This window comes from Lynx canadensis, chromosome A3 (assembly GCF_007474595.2).
Source record: "Lynx canadensis isolate LIC74 chromosome A3, mLynCan4.pri.v2, whole genome shotgun sequence".
NCBI classification, from domain to species: domain Eukaryota; kingdom Metazoa; phylum Chordata; class Mammalia; order Carnivora; family Felidae; genus Lynx; species Lynx canadensis.
In genome coordinates, this window is record NC_044305.1 from 99,441,598 (window position 1) to 99,457,733 (window position 16,136).

At 48.4% G+C, this 16,136-nt stretch overlaps 1 protein-coding gene across 2 annotated transcripts in view; it reads left to right on the forward strand.

The window, feature by feature from the left end:
- The first annotated feature begins 11,073 nt into the window (after positions 1-11,073).
- Positions 11,074-16,136, forward strand: part of TCF7L1 (transcription factor 7 like 1) — a 158,174-nt gene continuing 153,111 nt past the window's right edge. For both annotated transcript variants that reach the window (XM_030310999.1, XM_030311000.1), the window contains exons 1-3: positions 11,074-11,316; positions 11,400-11,463; positions 11,678-11,805. In XM_030310999.1, the coding sequence (XP_030166859.1) occupies positions 11,074-11,316; positions 11,400-11,463; positions 11,678-11,805 (435 nt within the window). The remainder of the gene's footprint in view (positions 11,317-11,399; positions 11,464-11,677; positions 11,806-16,136) is intronic.

Below are 16,136 nucleotides of genomic sequence, written 5' to 3' on the forward strand. Positions count from 1 at the left end.
CACTAGCAGCACTGTTTCTGACTTCAGTATTTCTATATGCTAACTTTTGGGCAGTTAAATATATAAAAACCAGGTTTGAATTGTGTCAAGTGCCTTTTTTCCATTATCTTGTAAGTCTTCCTGGAAGCAGACAAAAGATCGCCTTTGGGGAAGGTGATTCCAGAGAACAAGAGTGAAGAAGACAGAAATAGGGAGGGACACCTGGCTAGCTTTGTTGGTAAAGCATGTGACTCTTGATCTCAGGGTCATGAGTCCAAGCCCCACGTTGGGCGTAGAGCTTACTTCAATTTAAAAAAGTGAGAGGGGCACCTGGGTGGCTCAGTAGGTTAAGCGTCTGGCTTCGGCTCAGGTCATGAGCTCATGGCTCGTGGGTTGGAGCCCTGCACCGGGCTCTGTGCTGACAGCTCGGAGTCTCGAGCCTGCTTCAGATTCTGTGTGTCCCTCTCTCTGCCCCTCCCTCACTCGTACTCTCGCACTCTCTCTCTCAAAAATAAACATTAAAAAAATTTTTTTTAAGTGAGAGAGAGAGAAACGAGGAAAAAGAGAAAGTGAGTACAAGGATGCATTGACGAACTGGCCACCACAATACATAACTAGTGCTTGATTCTGTGGGACCATCTGAGAAGCCTGGAGGAGCTTTTGTCCACTGGCTATTGCCCCCATTGATGAAGATTCCTCACACTTCAGGATTGTACATGTATAACTAGGGAGAAACATCTCATGGCACCGTGTCCCAGAAGCCCTGGAACAGACAATATTTATTATCTCACAGTTTTCTATGAGTCAGGAGGGCAGGAGGAAATTAGCTGAGTGGTCTTGGCTCAGAATCTTTCATGTGAGTGTAATCAGGGTATCTATAAGTTCTGCAGTCATTTGGAGGCTTAACTGGGGCTGGAGGATTCACTTTCAAGATGATTCATTCACATGGATATTGGCTGGAAGCCTCAGTTCCTCATCACATGGGCTTGTGGTTGCTTAAGTGTTCTCACAACATGGCAGCTAACTTCCCTCAGAACAAAAAAGAGACATTAGGCTCCGCCTCCTGAAGCAAGGAATGTGAAAGAATTTGTGGACATATTTTTTCTAAGAGTTTTTATTTTTTTAATTTTTCTTTTTTTTTTATGTTTATTTTTGCTGGGGGGGAGGGACAGAGAAAGAGAGGAAGACACAGAGTCTGAAGCAGGCTCCAGGCTGCGAGCTGTCAGCACAGAGTCCAACACGGGGCTCGAACTCATGAGCCTGAGTAGACGTTGGATGCTTAACTGACTGAGCCACTCAGGCACCACTAAGATTTTTTATTTTTTTTTAATGTATATTTATCCTTGAGGGAGAGAGAGAGCATGAGTGCAAGCAGAGGAGGGACAGAGAGAGAGAGAGAGAGAGAGAGAGAGAGAGAGAATGCCAAGCGGGCTCCTCACTGACAGTGCAGAGCCCGACAAAGGCCTTCACAAACTGTAGGATCATGACCTGAGCTGAAATCAAGAGTCAGATGCTTAACCAACTAAGCTACCCAGATGCCCCAAGATTTTATTTTTAAATAATCTCTACACCCAGCTTGGGGCCCCAACTTATAACCCTGAGATCAAGAGTCACATGCTCTACCAAATGTGTGGACATATTTTAAATTCAGCACGGCACTCCATGATAACATAGTTCCAATAGATCTGGATTATCTCAACATCCCGAAGAGCATCACCTTGGTCCACTATAACAGTGCATCGTGTTAAGTGGACTGTGTGAGGAAGAAATAGCAAGTCATGCTCACCAGAGAAATGAGGTTAAATCCTTGGGAGATTCTGGACCCCACCACATTAGTAAAGTGTTTAAAGATCCACCAATAAGGAAGCACAACACTTTGATAGCCATTTTGGGTTTTGGAGATAGAATGTTTCATAATGGGGAGAACTGCTCTGACCTATTTATTGGATCACTTGGAAGGCTGACAACACTGGGTGGGGCCCAGGACAAGAAAAGTCTACAACTGACTCCCATGACATTGCAAGCAACCCTGCCATTGGACCATGTAATCCAGGAGACTGTGATAATGGAGGTTCCTACGGTGAGAGAAGACCTGTGAGGAGTGCATGGCAAATCCAAGACTATAAAACAGCTCCTAATGCTCCCGGACCATGACGGAGATGAAAAATCTGACTGTGGGACATCGAGTGACCACGTGGCCAGAACTGCCTGTCATGACCCGGTTTCTCTCAGACCTACCAAGTTATAAGTTTGAGTGAGCCTGGCAGCAACTCATCATAAAATTTAAGTAGTACCTATCAAGTTGGGCCAGAGGCCAAAGTAAGCTACCCAAGCATTTAGAGCCCCGTGTCACCCTCCTCTGATGCACCGATGCCTCTTCCTGAGACTACAAGCTCAAGATAGAAGCAAAAGGTTAAGGCTGATTCTTGGGTGAACTGCCTTGCTATGTGGGTATAAGCCAAAAGCGGACTGCTGGTACAGTACTGTCTCACCCAGGAGTGACCCTGAAAAAGTATTTGGGGGGGGGAGTTCCTACCAATGGTGAGAACTTTGGGTGATACATCTGGTCACCTACTCTGTGTAGAAAGAGAAGTAGCCAAAGGTGAAAATATACAGAGTTGAAGGCAGTGGCAAATGGCTTCATTGACCAAGGACCTGAAAGGAAATTGGGGACAAGGTCTTGGAAAGAAGCGAGTAGATCAGTAGTCTTTGAAAATTTTATGTAAAGGTTCAGAGCAACTACTTTTGATTTCCAGGCCATAGAGTTGCTATTGCAACTACTCAACGCTGCTGTTGTAGTGCAAAAGCAGCCATAAACAACAACAAGTAAATAAATGATCATGGCTTTGTTCCCATAAAACTTTATTTACAGACAGTGGGTGGATTTGGTCTGTGGGCTTTAAGTTTGCCAGTGCTTCATATTGATGGACCTAAGGAAGTGGGCAAAATATGTGAATATTTTTGTACTGCATTTCGATGACCACACAAGAGCATCCACCCCCAGAAAAGCCACCAGACAACCAAACAGACAGAATGACTCAGGCAGTGGACGACAGCCAACCTGTTATCATCTACCCCAGTGTTGACCCAATCGGCTCAGGAATGGAAGAGTCATTGTGGCAGGTTTGGAGACTATGAATGGGCCCGAAGCAGGAGCTCCAAACCACCAAAGCTGGTCTAGCTACCACTGCTATGCAATGCCTAACCTGCCAACAACAGAAGCCAGTGCTGGGGCCCCGATATAGCACCATCCCTCAAGGAAACCAATCAGCCACTTGGTGCCAAGCTGATTATCGGGTCCCTCTGAAAGGTGTGTTGCTTCCTCTTGACAGGAATTAATACATGTCATAGACATAGTCTTGCTTTTCTGCCTGCAGTAAAATGCCCTAACTGAGGACTTATGGAGTAATCTACCAGTAGGGAATTAATTCTGCATAACATCACTTCTGACCCAAGAGATCCAATTTACAGCAAGGAGGATGTGGCAGTGGCTACATGATGATGGGATCTGCTGATCCTATCACATACCATACCACTCAGAAGCCTCTGGACTGATAAAATGATGGAATAGCCTTTTGAAGGTGTAGCTGAAGTACCAGCTTAGAGATGATACTCAATAAGAATGGGACATTATCCTCCAGGATGCAATATACATCTTACATCAATGACCATTATATGGTATTGTGTCCACAACAGACAGACCATGTGAGTCAGGAAACCAAGGAATAAGAGTCAGAGTGGACCCGCTTCCCATTACTTCCACTGACCTACTTGGAAAATTGTAGCCCCGTATTCCCTCTATTTTAAGTTCTGGAGCTCCTGGTTTCCAGAGAAGAATGCTTCCTCTAGGGGACAGAGTAAATGTTCCCTATCGCTACTGCCCAGTCACTTTGGGTTCCTTGTGACAAGAGACTAGCAAGAAAGGAAAGACCTAGCCATACTGTCATGGGGTTAACTAACTAATTGTGATCATCAGAAGGAGAGAGGCCGTACTCAATCCAGGTAGGAAAGAATGCATTTTCACCCAAGAGATTCACTGAAAATTCTCTTGCTGCTCCCTCATCAACATTTATGGTAAATGGATAAAGGAAGTAGCTGTATTCTAAGAAAGTATGGTGACTATGGGCTCAGACTATTCCAGTATGCAGGATCTGGGCCATCCATCGGGTGAGCCATCTAGATTGCAGGTAAGAGAAATTTCAGACTAGAATGTGTTGTAAGGAGGGAGATTGTGGAATGAGTCGAGCTGAAGCAAGGGCTGTAGATGATCTTGCTAACCTTTTAAAAGTTCTCCCAGGAAATGAGATCATTCAGAAACCTAGAGCTGTTCCCAGATGAAGCGAACTGACTACAGAAAGGGAGCAGATCCAGATGGTGCAAGGGACAGACTATAGTGGATGCTGTGGTGTGCCACACAGAATTCCCCCTTTAGGACTGAGACACTCGTCTCCTCCACCGCCAGTATTGGCTACCAATGGCTCACGGCTGAATCTTTCCCTAGAAATAGCTCTGGGCAAAGGGGAGTGGCCTTGCGCAAGACTTTGCCCCCACTCTCACGGCAGCCCATATTCAATGAGTAGACAGTGTAAGAGAACAAGGGTCTGGCTCCTTGCCTCAATCTGGGGCAAATCTAAAGGAATATTCCAGCTCCAGAACTCCCTGTGGGATCGAGGGAGTCTTCTGTTGCAACTGCTTTACAGTTCAGCTTTTCTATGGAACTCAACCAAGCCTGGTTCCCTCACTTGCAGATGTCATTCCCGTCCCCAGAAACTTGCACACAAATCTTCTCAGAATCTGTTTCCTGAGAGCCTGACCTAAAACTGTTCTTTTAGCACTCACTTTCCACTCTTCCTTACAGCTGTGATACAGGATATATGACCTAGACTTTGGCAAGCGCACATCCTCACTTTGGACCTTGAATCAGGAGTTAATGAAGCAGAATCATGGCACGTGCTCATTGGTGCACTGGTAGTCGCGGCCTGGTAGAGCTCCCCTGGGGAGCAGGGCTGCAGGTCAGCAGAACCAGCCACCGTACAGAGCCAGCAATGTGGGAGGTGGAAACCGCTGTAAAGTGCCAGCCATGGCAAATGTGTCTTGCCCACATCAATTCTGCAACATGCTTTTGTCTCCTTTTACCTTTTTACTATTTTTTCAACATTTTATGAATTGTCCATTTTCTATTAAAAAAAGCACAATTTTTTTCAATATATACTTGTATGAACCTAATACATGTATACACACAAACACACATACCTACACACAGACAACGTAGAAGGTAATAGACCCATTCCCTATTAATTTATCTCCAGAAAATAGCACTGCTTACTGCTTGGTGTGTATTGCTTCAGATTGTTGGGGGTGAAGGGAACCAATATTCCTTTCATAATTTGGAAAAGTGATAGTAGATTAATACTGTTTAAAAACCCAAAAGAGGGGCTCCTGGGTGGCTCAGTTGGTTGAGCATCCAGCTTTGGCTCGGGTGATGATTTCATGGTTTGTGACTTGCGACTGTCAGCACATAGTCCACTTCGGATCCTCTGTCCCCCTCTCTGTCTCTCTCTCTCTCTCAAAAATAAAAATAAAAATAAATAAATAAATACCCCAAAGATGGGGTGCCTGGCTGGCTTAGTCGGTAGAGCGTGCAACACTTGATCTCAAGGTCATGAGTTCAAGCCCTGTGTTGGAGCCTACTTAAAAATGATAAATAAATAAATAAATAAATAACCCCCCAAAATGATAGGAATTGGGATTGGCAAGTTTATACCAGAATTTGGTTGATCATAGGGCTCTGGTAGCAAAAATTAGTTCCCTTTATCAAAACTGGGTATGCCCCACTTTGAGATACTGGAATACTTTTTTTTTTCTTCCTTCCTTCCTTCCTTCCTTCCTTCCTTCCTTTCTTCCTTCCTTCCTTCCTTCCTTCCTTCCTTCCTTCCTTCCTTCCTTCCTTTCTTTCTTTTTAAGATTTTTAAGTAATCTCCACACCCAATGTGAGGCTCAAACTCACAATCCCGATATCAAGAGTCCCACGCTCCACCGACTGAGCCAGCCAGGTGCCTCAACACTGGAATATGTTTTAAGCTGCTGTTAGAGGAAAGGACTAGAGTGCCACCTCCTTTTTCAAAATCAGAGAGAAAATGAAAATATCACTTATGTAATTTTGCTGAGAATGATAACACAAAATGATCAGAAGCTGGAAAGTCCACAGTAAACCATGAAAGGAAAGTGAACTTGTTAGAGGAAAATACTAAATAATAAGACTTATGTTGATAAATTGTCATCTCCTCTATACCTCATATTTCATATTTCCCCAGTTGGAAATTGGGCCAAAGGTGTCCTTGACAACTGATTTGGCTGTATAATCAGGAGCAGACAGGACAACCCGTGGTTGTTTCCCTATTTCATAGATGAGGAAACCAAGGCTTCAGGACATTAACTTGACCTTGCTAGAATCACATAGTAATTATCAGAGCCCAAATGCAAGCCCAAATCCTCATGACTTTGGATTTTGCCTGTTCTCCACCTTAAGAACAGCAGGAAAGATGGGTTCCTTGCACAACTATATTTTTTAAGTCCAAAGAATGCTTAATAATCATTTATTGGGATGATTCAGTGGGATTTTTATAGATGGGAAAATTCTTTAACTCATTGACTTGAGTAGGCTGTGTCCTCTTGCTCAAATCTTAACTCATCCATAAAAATGACTTAACTCCGTATTTACGAAAAGACTAAGTGGCATAGCTGGGAAAATTCATTATGACCACAGCAGATACACCAGGAACCTACCGTAGCAATGTGAACAGCACTTCAAATGTATACTTCTATATTAAGCTTGGTGGTGCATGCCAGGAAACTTTTGGACCACCTGGAAGGAATATTCATTCCTTCAGAAATAGTAAACCAAAAAATACAACCTGGGAAAAAATTTCATCAGGTAGTTAATGCCCTGTAAAAGGAATCCAAAACAAAAAAGTAAATATTTTCTGCAAACTACTTGCTGGTGAATAATATAATAAATACTACAGGCTATAAACACCTTGTTTCCTCACAAGCTTTGTAAATTTGAGTGATACACATGGCATCTGAAATGCTTCATCCCTACTCTGTAGAGAGTAGTGGCATAAAGCAATGAGAACACCACAGTCTTTGTTGCAAGCACTAAACTCTGACATGATAGTGTGAAAGCAGTGAAGGCACCATGTAAACTTAGCATGGCTATCTCTGTTCCATTAAAACCTGATTTATCAACACTGAGATTTGAATTTGATATAATTTTCATATCACAAACTATTTTCCTTCTTTGATTTATTTGGGAACCATTTGAAAATGTAAAAAAAAAAAAAAAACCCCAAACATTCTTAGCTCACAGGACTTATGAAAACAGGCAGGAGGCTGTAGTCTGCCTGCTTTGAACAGTTGCTTTTTGTTAGGCCTCTTTGCCTGATGTTGTAAGTCACCAAAGGCCCCGAGAGGATAAAACAGTAGTAAATATAAACTCCCTTCAGTGAACTTTCCTTCTCTTTGACTCCTTAAGTCCTGGCTGATTTGATTGACTCTGATGCCTTCAAATCAGCTGGGTTTTGTTGTTGTCGTTTTATTTTAGCATTTTATCCAACATTTATAATGGTTCTTGTTTTTTTTTAAGTTTATTTATTTATTTGAGAAAGAATGAGAGGGAGAGACCATGAGTGGGGGAAGGGCAGAGAGAGAGAGAGAGAGAGAGAGGGAGAGAGAATCCCAAGCAGGCTCCACACTGACAGCACGCAGACCCTGACGTGGGGCTCAATCTCACGAGCTGTGAGATCATGACCTGAGCCAAGATCGAGAGTTGGATGCTTAACCAACTGAACCACCCAGGGGCCCCTATAGTGGTTCTTGAAGGAAAAGTCAATTTGACCTTAGTATTCCATTAGAATGGAAAGCAGAAGTCTATATACATTAATTTTAATCTGCTACTTTCACTATCACGAGCCTCTTTCCACATTGACAAGCATTTTCACAATGTCATAACATTCCATTGGATGAATGCATCATGATTTTATGTAACAATTCCCTATCTGGGAACAATGAGATTGTTTCCAGCTTTTTACTATGATGAACACATTTCTGTAGGTTTACTTGTGCGCCTGGTTATTTTCTTAGTATAAAATCCTAGAAGTGTATAGATGAGTGCACACATTTAAAGGTTTTTAATAGCTATTGCCAAACTTCCCTTCAGAAATGTGATACAACCATGCCCAGCAGCTGTATGTTTTACAGCACAGGGCCCAGTGCTGGGTGTTATTGTTTTCTGCCTTTGGCAATCTAGGAGATGAAAAATGGTATCTCTTGCTGTTTCAGTTTGCATTTCTTTAAGGTTGATAGGTGTGGCTGGCTGATAATGGCTCACTCCCAAAGATATGTCCAAGTACTAATCCCTGGAACCTGTGAATGGTACCTTATAAGGAAAAGGGGTCTTGCAGATGTGATTAAGTTAAGGATCTCGAGTGGGGAGATTATCCAAGATTATCTGGGTGGGCCCTAAATGACATCACAAGTGTCCTTCCTTATAAGAAGGAAGCAGAGAGAGATTTGACAGACAAAGGAGGAGGCAATGTGACCACAGAGGCTGAAGGTGGAGTGATGGGATGTGACAGAATGCTGGCAGCTACCAGAAGCTGGAAGAGGCAAGGAATATATTCTCTCTAGAGCCTCAGGAGGGAATTCGGCCCTGCTAACACCTTGATTTTGATTTAGTGAAACTCATTTTGGACTTCCTGTCTCCACAACAGTGAGATAATGCATTTCTGGTGTTTTAAGCCACCAAGTTTGTGGTGCTTTGTTACAGCAACCATGGCAAACTAATATGTTTTACGGACCACATGAAAAACTTTGTTTTAAAAACGTATAGGGGTGCCTGGGTGGCTCAGTCAGTTGAGTTTCAGACTCTTGATTTCGGCTCAGGTCATGGTCTTTCATGAGTTCATGAGTTGGAGCCCCACATGGGGCTCTGTGCTAAGTGCCTCTTGGGATCCTCTCACTCTCCCTCTGCCCCTCCCTGCTCACACTTATGCTCTCTCTCTCTCAAAAAATAAACAACAACAACAAAATACCCGTCACCCATTTAAAAAACTTATAAAATTGAAATAGCACACAATAATGTGAACAGTACAATTCTATATGTATGAAAATAAATTTGAATATTTGTGTATGTGTTTACACATGCCCAGGAAAAATGTCTAGAAGGATACACCTAACAAGTAACAGTGCTTAACAGGAGGGAGGTATGGCAAGCCAGAAAGAGGTACTTTTGCTTTTACTCAAGATACTACTGGAGATCCATGGATATTGTTTGAAGAAGCTTTGAGACTGCATTCATGTATTAATTGTGTAAACAGGAGATAAGGCATCTCTGGTTGCTACAAACAACAAAATATGTAGAAAGCAGAACAAGACAGGCTCCTCTCCTCTCCACTTTCTCGGATGTATTTTTTGATAACTTGTGCATCTTCTCAGACTTTTTTCTGCGCAGGAACAAACACATACATGCAATTTTTAAAAGACAAAAATGAATGAGTGCCATATACACTGACTTTCATTTAATGTTTCTCCAAAAATCAGTCTAGGATCCATATGCGCAGGGGCCTCATTCTGTTGGGCTGGTTGCTCTGCTGCACGGGCCGGGCACTCGCTGTAAGACCCAGAACTCACCTTGCCAACCTCCCCCTGCTTTGCACTTCCTTGTATCTGTGACTTTATCCCTTTGGGGAGGAATCGCTGTAGAAAACTCCCCTGGGAGTTTTGAAAACAGTTTTATTCCCATACTGCCTTTCAGTCTGGTCTTAAAATGGATGCTCTCACCACCAACAGTTCCTACTGTGGATGACACGGGATCTACTTTTTAAAACTTTCCGGAACTGGTTGGAGAGGGATGCTAGCTTAATGTAATTACAAGAGGCATTTCTTTAAGTAAGCATGAGACTGGTTGGGTATTTTTTTCTTATATGCTCCTTGGCTACCGAGGCAGCTTTGTGAACGACTCCAGAGATCACCAGCACTCAATTTTCCTTCGCAACGAACCAAATCCGAACCCTTTCTGAAACCAAGACTGAGTTGTTCGTTTAAGGAAGGACCCGGTCGGGAACTATGGGGCGCAGGTGATCTATGGGATTTTAGTGGCGGGTGACTTTAGGCACCTGAACAAGGTCAAAAACCCGGGCTAGGGAGAGGGCGCGTTGGAACCCCACGGGAGCAGGAGCAGAAGGCCACCCGGCGTATTCCGGGATGCCATAAATAGGCCCGATCCTCTGCCCCACGCATCTGGCGAGGGCGAGCAGGCTGGCGGGGTCCAGTGCTCCGAGGAACTCCAGGCAGCGAGTGTCCGCGGCCAGTCTGTGTGTCCGAAGCTTTCCCGCAGGGGGCAGTGCCGCCCGCCAGCGCTCCGATGCGGTGGGAGGGGTGTGTGGAAGCGGTGAGGAGTTGTGGGGGTTCTTTGGAAGAAAGTTAGGGGATGCTTAGGGGGTGGGAGGGGTGGGCCGGAGGGTGGGGAAGGACCGCCGGGGGTGCGTGGCTAGGCGCAAGGGAGGGGGCCAGGACGAGGCTGGGGGCGCGGGGGTGCGCGCGGCGGGGAGGCGCAGCCCCCGGAAGGTGTGAGTGAGCGGTGTGCGAGTGTGAATGCGAGTGAGTGTGTGCGCGCCGGAGCTCTCTGGGTTCCGCGAGGCGCGCGGGTGTCAGCTTGCAGCCGGGGCTCCTCCCTCCGGCCCCCCTGCCCAGCCCGGCGATCCCTCCTTCCTTCGCCGCTCGCCCCTCCCCGGCGGGCCAGGCGCTGGGACGCCCCGGCGGAGCAGGCGGCGGTGGCGAGTTGGGGAGCCCTGGGCTGGGCGCTGCCGGAGGGGCCCGAGCCGAGCCGCCCCCGCCCCGGCCCGGCCGCGCCGGCCCGCTTCCCGCGGGGCCACGCCCTGTCAAACTTTGTTGCTGCGGCCGCCGCGGCGGCGAGCCGAGCGGGCAGGCGAGCGGGAGGGAGGGAGGGAGGGAGGGGCGGGCGCCGGGCCGGGCCGGGCCGGGCGCGGGCGGCGAGGGGCTCGGAGAGCGGCGGCCCCGGCCCGCGGCCCCACCATGCCCCAGCTCGGCGGCGGCGGCGGCGGGGGAGGCGGCGGCGGCGGCGGCGGCTCGGGCGCCGGGGCGGCCGGCGGAGGGGACGACCTCGGGGCGAACGACGAGCTGATCCCCTTCCAAGACGAGGGGGGCGAGGAGCAGGAGCCGAGCAGCGACAGTGCCTCGGCGCAGCGGGACCTGGACGAGGTCAAGTCGTCCCTGGTCAACGAGTCGGAGAACCAGAGCAGCAGCTCGGACTCGGAGGTAAGGAGGCTCCCGGGGCCGACCCCGGGGGACCCCGGCCCCGCGCCCGCTCACCCGCCCTCGCCTTTGTGTCTCCTCCGCAGGCGGAGAGGCGCCCGCAGCCCTCCCGGGACGCCTTCCAGAAGCCGCGGGACTATTTCGCCGAAGGTACGTGCGGGTCTGGGCAGCCCCCAGGCGCGGGCCCCGCTGCGCCCAGCGCCTCCGCTCAGGCCGCCCACGGTTCCCCTCGCCCCGTGCCGTGCCCCTGCTCTCCGTCCCCCGCGGCCACAGCCGTCCTGGAGCGCGGTCCCCGCCCCGGGTCCCCTGCCGCTGCGCTGTCCCGGCGGCCCGGGCCTCACCCCCGCCTCGGTCTCACCCGCAGTGAGAAGGCCCCAGGACGGCGCGTTCTTTAAGGGCCCCCCGTACCCTGGGTACCCGTTCCTGATGATCCCGGACCTGAGCAGTCCGTACCTCTCCAACGGACCCCTGTCTCCGGGAGGAGCGCGCACGGTGAGTGCGGGTCGGGCCGCGCCGGGGCGGGTGGGGGGCCGGGCCGGCGGGATGCGCCCCCGGGCTCGGCGACGGGGTGGGGGATGGGGCCGTCTCGGGAGGATCCTGGGCAGAACGAGTTTGCGGAGTTGAACTATTCTGTGGCTGCCGAGCGTTAGGCTGCGCTGGCCAGTGCTTGCAGGAAAGTAAAGTTCCTTTAAAATTTACCCTTCTACTGGGGAAGAGGCTTTGGGGTCCATTTCTGGGGGTCTTCCCCGGCCTCCAAAATTCTTTGCTGGTAGTAAAGGAGAACTTGGATTTGTGCCCGCTTTTGGACGGGGGTGGGGGGGGGGTGTCTCGCTTTCCTTCCTGGAAATCCGTCAGCTTTCCCTGGCAGTTGGGCAGTGGGCTGGGGGAGCTGGCTTGGCGACGTTGCCCCCGACTCCAGTTTCACTGGGCTGCTGCGAGTTCGTTCCTAAGAAACCCAGTATTCGTGGCGGATTATTCACACCCCCCTCCCTACCCCCAGCCGTCGAGCGGGGGCCTCAACTGTTCTGTGGAGCTTGGGATTTTAAACTCGCCTAGATGATTTCGAGGGTGACCCGAGGCATTCTTCAAGTTGAGGAACTTGGCTTTTTCCCCCTTTGTTGCCGGCTTTTCTCATTTAAAGCGAGCGCTGCGACACTTTAAACCTGTTAATGGGCGCGCATTGTGTGCTGCGCGCTGGCATTTAGAGCCGTGATTAAGCAAATTGACCGGGCCCCAGACGACGTGCAAATGAGGGCGGATTCCATCGCCCCCTCCCTGGCCCTAAACTCGCGCCCCCCGCGTCGCGAGGGGAGCAGCCCTGGGCAGGCAAGGCCTTTGTGTCCCCCGAGCCGCCGCCACCTCACCCCACCCCAGGGCCAGCTGCTCAGGTGCTAGGTCCGATAGCAGATCTTCGGTGAGCACCTACCTACTGAGACTGTGACTGTTGTCGGACTCTTGCGCGCCGCCGTCCCTTGGGCCCCACGAGCACCGTAGTGGTTCTCTTTGCTTGCCAGTGCACGCCAGTTCGTTCTTTTTTCGGGGGCGGGAGGTGTTGGCGCCTCAGGAGCAGGCCTGACAAACTCACTTTATGCTTAAGCTGTCCTTAAATAATGGTCATAATTAAAGGGCCGCCTGAGAAACGCTCTGTACTGAATGGGCGCTCCCTACTGTCGTGGTACAGGGTCGATGGAGAGTGGAGGCGCTCTCCTGGCCGGAAGGGATGTGGAGTGGAGGTGGGGGGCTCTGACCTGGGGAGAGGGGCGTGGGACCACACACCTTCGTCTTTCTAGCCGGGAAAGCCCCGCAGCTTTGTCCCTTCTTTGGAGCACCCCGGGAAGTCCTGAATATAAGCTGGATATGGGCGTCTGACTGGTGCCTTTTCTCATTCATATTGAAAGTGGGTAAAGTAAAAAGTTGAGCAAAACAAGCTGCAGCGACTTTGTTTAGGTGTTCACTGATTCTCTTCCTTGTGCACCGATGTAGCTGAGTTCTAAAAGGGTTTTGGAAGCTCAGGTTTGCTAGGGTTCCTGTAACAAAGTCCCATTTTTCCATTTACCATTAGATGTCTAGAGAGAGGAGTCTGGGAGGCATTAACGGCTGTGAGTCAGCACTGATCCAGGTCCTGGTGCAGACCAAGTCACCAGAAGTGTCCCAAATATGACCAGTTTTTCCCTCAAGCAGGCTGTCCTTCCACCTACCCGTTTCTCTTTGGGGTGCTTTGACTCTTCCTCTTTGAAGGAGAACTCTGACAACTGCCTGTCTTCATCTGTTGCTCCCCCCACCCCCACCCCAAGAGCCTCAGGGGGACTGGTTTTCTGTTTGTGTCGGTTCCCGTCTTTCCACCATCTTCTACTGCCCTTCTTTCCTTCTTCCATCTTACATGTTCTTTTGCCTCAGAACTTCCACAGGCTGATTTCTTGCTGGTCCTGGGGATTCCTGATTACTAAATCCAGGCCTGCGTGGGAATTTTGGAGCCCTCCTTGGAGAAGCCAACCTTCTCCTCTGCATGTCTCTGACTGTCCCTGCTCATTCCTGCAGCTGTTCACTGCCCTGGCCCATGTCACCATCCTTCTTTTAAGCCTCCAGGGACACTCAAGTCCCTGTTGTCGACCTTTCCTAAAGATCTTAGTGTATCTTGTCCCACTCTCCTACATAATCTGGTCTCCCTGGTGAACTTCCCGTATAGAAGTAAGTTCAATCTCCCTGTAGTTTCTGTGCCCCTTCTGTGCCTTTAATTGTGTTAGGCCTGCCTGGTTCAAAAGTTTACTGATATACTGGGGGAGTTTCCTGCAGTTAGATGAGCTCAATAGAACCTGCTAATTTTGACCCTATCCTTGAACATCATGGGCTTTTCAGAAAGCAAGTGAGGAAACACTTAAGCACTTGATTGTCTGGACTATAGGGTCAAGATGATGCTTTTCCTGTGGATGATGATATTAACGTAATTAATGTGATTTTCACGGTAGGCAAACTATAGGTGCAGACCAAGTGGTCCTCTTTTGGGGTCCAAGCCTGGTAAAATGAATGTACATAGATAAGGGGTAGAAGAGGGGAGGGGGAGGTAAGTGAAGCTGGACGCAGAGGGGTGCCTGGAATATATGATCTGCTGTCCCTTTTGGCATCCTGGGTCTTTTTTTGTTTTACTACTAGATTTCACAACCTTAGGCGTTGCTACTCTAAAGCCTGTAAGTAGTACAAAACTGGGTGACTTCAGTTCTCTGCTGTTCTCACACTTTCTGGAAATACCAAGCCACAAGCAAAAGTAGGGGTTGGCTGGAGGTTTTCAGGGTGTTAATTGGCCCTAGGAATAGCAAGCAAGAGGGCTGCCGCACCCTCATGCACTGGCATAATTCCTGCTGGGATGACTGGGGGCTGGCCAGTCCCGCAGTTGGGACTTGTCTTCCCCATGCGTTACCTTTGCCCTCCACTCTGGTTTGGCTGGGAGGCTGGGAAGTGGCCTCTTCCTGAGGCTCTTTAGAGAAGAGGTCCCCTTAGCCTGGGGTGTGTGCCAAGCCTCCAAGCCATGATTCATTCTCCTCTGGAGCCCTGGGGACCCTGTGGCCTATGAAGAGATGAATAACTGCCACAAACCATCTTTCACTCCCTCCAAAAGCCACCCTGAAATGACACATTCATTCATGAAAAGGCTTCACAAGTTTACTAAACCACCTTGGTGCTGTTGACTAGTTTTTTTGTTAGGAAAATGTAAGCCAACACAGAGGAAAGTGGATGTCAAAAATAGTGTAAGACTGGGGTGTCTGGGTGGCTCACTGGGTTAAGCATTCGACTTCAGCTCAGGTCATGACCTCTTGGTTCGTGGGTTCGAGCCCCGCGTCGGGCTCTGTGCTGACAGCTCAGAGCCTGGAGCCTGCTTCAGGTTCTGTGTCTCCCTCTCTCTCTCAAAAATAAATAAACGTTAAAGAGTTAAAAAAAAATAGTGTAAGACTAATAAGAACCAAAAAGAAAATGTTGAATGTGGTTCGGTGACTTAGCTATGAAATGGTAGAGGGTAGTTTGACCGCGACATGTGTGTTAATGGCATTTTGGAAAAGAACACTTCTGGGTAGAGTTGTCAAGGGAGTCTATGGCTTGGGGTTCCAGTTCATGAATTTAAGAACCACTGTCATGCAGCTCAAGCATCGCATTGCTGGCACCTTTCTTGGACCATCTCGACTCAGGCTTCTGTATGAAGTTGTTCTGTTCTCCAAACGTGTGCATGTTTTTCAGTCCTTCCTATCCTGTCGCTTCCCATGGGAGGTCTTGCAAGTATCCTGGATGCTCTTGTTTTCTGCCCGACATGAAGGAACCCAGGCAGAAATCTATGTGTACAGATAGAGAAGTTGTCTGTCTTTAGAAGCTGTGTGTAAAAGCTGATAAGTAAATCTTTTTCTTCTGGAAGATCAGTGTAAACATGCTGCTTTTGGTAAAATTCTTTAAAGCCATTTCATCTAAATATAACTTCTGTTCCATGTTTTTCTAAATATAACTCAGGGTTTAATGAGGGTTTTTTTTACATGGAATGAGCTTTTGCGAGGGCCCTGCCTGTGTGGCGGAACTTTTGGCACTTGGATTGCTGGGACAAATGATGAGCAGTTCGGTCGAGGGGACTTGAACCCTGTCAGTCTTTTTTCTTTGAGTAGGTGGATCTGGCAGGGTTATCTGACTTGCTTTACTGTTGGAAAGTTATAGGCTGGTCTCATTCTTCATCGATCTCACTTCTTGGGATTCTTGAGGAGAAAGTAGGCTGGTACACTAACAAAAAGTAACCTTTAACATAGTGTTCCTGCCTTTATAGTGATGTGCAAAGTTACAAAATTGTGACC